Source organism: Salmo trutta, chromosome 29 (genome assembly GCF_901001165.1).
Source record: "Salmo trutta chromosome 29, fSalTru1.1, whole genome shotgun sequence".
NCBI lineage: Eukaryota > Metazoa > Chordata > Actinopteri > Salmoniformes > Salmonidae > Salmo > Salmo trutta.
Genome location: NC_042985.1, coordinates 29,322,422 through 29,328,206, shown reverse-complemented (window position 1 = coordinate 29,328,206; position 5,785 = coordinate 29,322,422). Strand labels below are relative to the sequence as shown.

The window sequence follows — 5,785 nt, the reverse complement described above, 5'->3', positions numbered from 1 at the left end:
CGTTTCCCTGTCCTCATACCTGAGAACAATCACTGCCACCTACCGGACTGTTAATTTAGCCTACTAAATGCTTGGTTTTACTTGTAATATCTCCGAGGTCGTTACATTGTCATTGTTTGTTCCTTAATAATATGTTGTTGTAGTGGATAACTTAGTCAAAAGTATCTGAGACACTAACACGTGGGATTACAAATGTTTAAAAACGCGTGCAAAACTGATATTTAGTGGTAGATATTGGATGGGTCTTTTGCCCATTTAAAAGCAACAGAAAAAATATAATTTTAAAATCAATTCCATACAGGCAGACCTGATTACTGTAGGAGCATATAATTGTTCCTAGGTGCAAACAGTGAGCATACTAAGAACTGCATACCTGTGCATTCCTACTTCCTGGTCACCTGTGTGCCTAGTGACCCATCATACAGTGCCAACTAGTGTACAAATGAAGTGCAATACACAATGACAAACTATACTACACAACCACAAGGCCCCTTCAATGATTTATAATGTGGATGAGAATCATGTGAAGTACAGGTAGGCTGCCTTCATTCAGTACCATGGGAGTTCCTTGTCCCTCTTCTTCAAGTGTCCATGTGTATGCAAGACCAAGGATTGTTCAATTACAGTACAGTTGGACTGAAGGATAAAATACCCTGCTCATGCAAACTACACCACTTTCATCTCCAGATGGCCATTGAAGCATTGCAAATGACCAGTGAGGAAAAATAGGTTAGTGCAGGCACTCTAGTCTCTCCACAAATCCCTCCCCTACAGAAAAGTTTAGACTAGAGCATTGGGCTATGCTCCCACAGAGGGGAAAATCTGTAATGAATATAATCTGTAAGAACCAGTATTTAATGAAATCTGAAACTCCTACACTATCACACTTTGTAAATTGCATTCTGTGTGTACTTGTCTGGAACTGCAGGGCCAAAGGATCACTGCCGCTACCTCACTTTCCAACCAAGGTGGGTGAATTGAGGAGCAACTCAGCATTACTTGGAGGACAATGGAACTGCATCACCACAAACAGGCAGAGAGAAAAGAAAGCTAAGTCTCTCCAAGGTCTGCTCCCCATCAGAGGGACCTTGAGATCATGTGGTAAACTAATTGACTTTGCAATCAGAGCGCAGACAAGTCTTATTTCCTTTAGATGGCAACACCACAGCAACAGCCCACATAGTAGTGTTTTTTTTTTTAAATGAAGCAATATTTATATTTATTAACTCCACACCCCCAGGCAAGGAGCACAATGTGCAGCTAGGAGTTTAACCTTGAAAGACCCCTGGGAGAGGCAGCAGCGCCATGCATTGAAAAAAATACATTTTTGTATTCCCCCTCACTGAAATCTTGCCATACACTTTGAAGGTGGGTGGAGTAATTCCTTTTATCCCATCCAATCCCTGTTTCACTTTGATCACTCGTTTTTAGTTAAACACCCCCATGCATGAGTCTGCTGTGGATGCCAAAGTGGAGCTTACCATTTTCCAATACCATGACAACATATTCATCTTGCTTTTTAAAATCAAGACAAACCATTGAAAACTAAAGACTTATTAAAAAAAAAATGTTTTTTAAAGTCCTAAAAACATGGGGTAAATCATTTGTGTGAACAGTGAGAATTGGACAGTTTGTTAATGTAGGCGTAAGCCCTGGTAAATGCCAGCTCTGGGAGACAGCTGACCCTGAGTAGCTTGATGTTTTCATACTTCTGCTTAATTGACTGGAGAAAAAAAAAGGGTTTCAGTTAAACATTGCCCTGTGGCCCTACAGTACATCGCTGGGCTAGAAGTCATCTAAAGGCTGGGCTCACCAACTGTTTCATGTTGCCATCATTCAAGCGCTCCAGCATCTTGGCAATGCATTGCATCACAGGTAGCAGAGAGACCTCTGTGTAGCCCGTGTAGTGCTGCAGAGCTGGGGTCTATGGAGCAAACATGAATTCAGTGACAACTTAAACACTGTTCTGTTGACACATAGCACTCCATAACTGTACCTTTATCAGGAATCATAACCCAAAGAAATCTACTGACAATGGGTTAAAAGTATCTAGTTTCATACACTTCACAAGTCAATATTCGTTGCCCATAACTGACCCATTCATAACCAGCAGAATCATGAAGATGAGGGATGGTGAACTGAGGCATAGTCCAGAAGGGTCAGCTCCAGCAGGTATTTAGCCAGCCCATAACCAACAGGCTGAAGCTGGAAGATAAATTGTACTGGCATGCAATATCATTTGTTGCTATGTGGCTCTGAACCAATGGTAACTTTTAAATAACTGGTTAGCAAGTACAATTAAGCAATACAAAAAAAACAAGGCTGTCAGTTACAGCATTTAGCAAATTGGGTTAGTTCGCTTCAGGAGAGTTAAACAATGTGTATTACATTTTCAAATAAAAAATAAAAAAAAATTCACCTTCAACCTTGGCGGCTCTCCTTAGAAAGTGAACTGGTGGTGGTCATCCCAGTTCATAGTTCAAGGCTTTCAGAATGGTCATTTCCATCAAGCGTATCTCAGCACAGGAATATGTGAAGTCTGTTGTATGGGCAAAGTCCTCCACCATGGGAGGAGCGATTTCCTCGTACTTGGAAGCGATGAGCATCACAGTGACACCAACCAGTTGCAGAGACTTCTTTGGCACTGGATAGTTCTGAGCAAAAGAGAAAACAATTTTTTTTAAAAAGTAATAAAAATGGATCTGACCATCAGAGGAAAAACAAGCCATACCTGGAGAAAGCGGTCAATGATCCCAACAGTTATGTAGAGGGTCTGCTGGTGCAGTCTGAACTGCCTCTGGCCATGTACCAGCCAGTCAATTAGAATACGCCACACGCTCCCAGTCACATCCCTCCAGATGGGGTTGATAGCCATGGCAACCTGTCAGACATTAAGAGAGGGGTCTGTGGCAAGACACAGGAGGTTAACAGGTGTTGCCGCTTCTTGACAACCCAAATAAATAAATAAAATGTTAAAAATTAAAAAAAAAAAAAAAAAAAAATCACATGAAATTTAATTATGCTCAGAACAAACAAGAGTTGAGATGAGTCCAATTTAAAAACCTCCAGGTTCCTTAGATGAGCGTAAATGGCCTTCACATAGTCACTGCACAGCAAGGAGGCGCCTGCATGTGCAGAGTCCACATCTGGGATGTTGAGTAGGGCATGTGAGAAGGCCTGTGGCACAGAGCCCCTGGACCCAAGTGGCCTCTTGGCTCTGAGGCTCCTCAGGGGCAGCTGGAACGGGCTTGGCCTAAAGAACAACTTGATATAGGGAAGTGGATGGAATTCTCTGTGAAGCTGAACTACAGACAACTAGTGCACAACATCCATGAAGAGATGACAACTCAGATTTTAGCATATTGGATTAACATGAAAATGTACATAGAAGAGTGATGCCTATCTACAGTGAGGGAAACAAGTATTTGATCCCCTGCTGATTTTGTACGTTTGCCCACTGACAAAGAAATGATCAGTCTATAATTTTAATGGTAGGTTTATTTGAACAGTGAGACAGAGTAACAAAAAATTTTCCAGAAAAACACATCAAAAATGTTACACAATTATTTGCATAAGTATTTAACCCCTCTGCAAAACATGACTTAGTACTTGGTGGCAAAACCCTTGTTGGCAATCACAGAGGTCAGACGTTTCTTGTAGTTGGCCACCAGGTTTGCACACATCTCAGGGGGGATTTTGTCCCACTCCTCTTTGCAGATCTTCTCCAAGTCATTAAGGTTTCGAGGCTGACGTTTGGCAACTCAAACCTTCAGCTCCCTCCACAGATTTTCTATGGGATTAAGGTCTGGAGACTGGCTAGGCCACTCCAGGACATTAATGTGCTTCTTCTTGAGCCACTCCTTTGTTGCCTTGGCCGTGTGTTTTGGGTCATTGTCATGCTGGAATACCCATCCACGACCCATTTTCAATGACCTGGCTGAGGGAAGGACGTTCTCACCCAAGATTTGACGGTACATGGCCCCGTCCATCGTCCCTTTGATACGGTGAAGTTGTCCTGTCCCCTTAGCAGAAAAACACCCCCAAAGCATAATGTTTCCACCTCCATGTTTGACGGTGGGGATGGTGTTCTTGGGGTCATAGGCAGCATTCCTCCTCCTCCAAACAGAGCGAGTTGAGTTGATGTCAAAGAGCTCTATTTTGGTCTCATCTGACCACAACACTTTCACCAGTTGTCCTCTGAGTCATTCAGATGTTCATTGGCAAACTTCAGACGGGCATGTATATGTGCTTTCTTGAGCAGGGGGACCTTGCGGGCGCTGCAGGATTTCAGTCCTTCACGGCATAGTGTTTTACCAATTGTTTTCTTGGTGACTATGGTCCCAGCTGCCTTGAGATCATTGACAAGATCCTCCCGTGTAGTTCTGGGCTGATTACTCCACAAGGTGAGATCTTGCATGGAGCCTTGATTGATTGCTTCTTTGGACAGGTGTCTTTTATACAGGTAACAAGCTGAGATTAGGAGCACTCCCTTTAAGAAATCTTTCTGATTGAGAATACTTATTTCCCTCATTAAAATGCAAATCAATTTATAACATTTTTGACATGCATTTTTCTGGATTTTTTTGTTGTTATTCTGTCTCTCACTGTTCAAATAAACCTACCATTAAAATTATAGACTGATCATTTCTTTGTCAGTGGGCAAACGTACAAAATCAGCAGGGGATCAAATACTTTTTTTCCCCCTCACTGTAACTACAGCCAAGCCCGGCTTCAACCCTCGGTCCTTAAAATCTCACCTGTCTGACCAGATCAGTTGCCAGCCCCAGTGCTCTCCTTTCAAATAACATGAACACTTTCAGTAGCGCTCTGCTTACATTGAGCTGGTTTGACGTGAACACCCATCTGTTTCTCAGGGAAAATAAACACAATTATTCAAAGATGCACCAAAAACTGAACCACACTGCAGTAATGAAAATGGAATTGAAAAAAATAAATATTTACATTTGTTTTAATTCCTTTGGCGTTGTTGTTCAGTTTGTTTACTGCATTTCCCAAAGGCACCCTGGACCTCAGGCTATATGAGGTGACAGGTTTTCCTGGTAAGGGTTAAGGCCGCCTAAAAACAGATCTATAGAACATGTATCGTTCTTCAGAACATAAAAATACGCTGTACCCGCACATCAACAAAGTTGATAGAAACCCATAGGCCAATCAGTGACCTGGACTAGATATAACGATATAGAAAATCTGTCTCCATCCATTTAGCATGATGTTTCATTTGGTATGTATTAAATTGTGGATGTCCATCTATTTCGTACAATGGTACGTATTTCCAACACGTTACAAATTCAAATGAAAAACAACCTACAGGGTTAACATTAGCTATGTGGCCAACGCTAAATGTTAGCTAGGCTTGGAGTTAGGTTTAACTGTTAAGGTTAGTTAACATGCTAAATAGTTACTAATGAGATAAAATGTTAGTTGTCTATGAGATTCAAACACGTAACCGTTGGGTCGCTAGACATTCCCACACACCCTCCTTACAATTTTGCTTTGTCTTAGGTAACCATACCATACTAATTTGAGTGTTCCGTATTTACGTTTACTATGCTACATCTGACAGCAACTGGCAGTAACCTACTGCAGCCAAATATGTGTATATGACCTCTGTAGCTTACCTGTGTTATTCTAGAAGCCACGAGGAAACAATAACAGATAGCTGCTTCAACTTCACTGATATTAAATGACATTTACAGCTGCCATATAGTGAGTTCACAGCAACAGCTGTGTTCAATGACATTGATTGGAAATGGTCAGACTCATG

General features: G+C 41.7%; 1 protein-coding gene across 1 annotated transcript; it reads right to left on the bottom strand.

Moving 5' to 3' along the window:
- Positions 1 to 2,096: 2,096 nt before the first annotated feature.
- On the bottom strand, positions 2,097 to 5,753 carry LOC115167336 (G2/mitotic-specific cyclin-B1-like). The gene is made up of 7 exons (XM_029721679.1): positions 5,640 to 5,753; positions 4,963 to 5,089; positions 4,758 to 4,863; positions 3,064 to 3,264; positions 2,732 to 2,881; positions 2,420 to 2,654; positions 2,097 to 2,205 (listed from the first exon to the last, which is right to left on the bottom strand). Exons 3-6 carry the CDS (start codon positions 4,806 to 4,808, stop codon positions 2,463 to 2,465), a joined length of 594 nt encoding a protein of 197 aa, XP_029577539.1. The 5' UTR covers positions 4,809 to 4,863; positions 4,963 to 5,089; positions 5,640 to 5,753; the 3' UTR covers positions 2,097 to 2,205; positions 2,420 to 2,462.
- Positions 5,754 to 5,785: the final 32 nt, after the last annotated feature.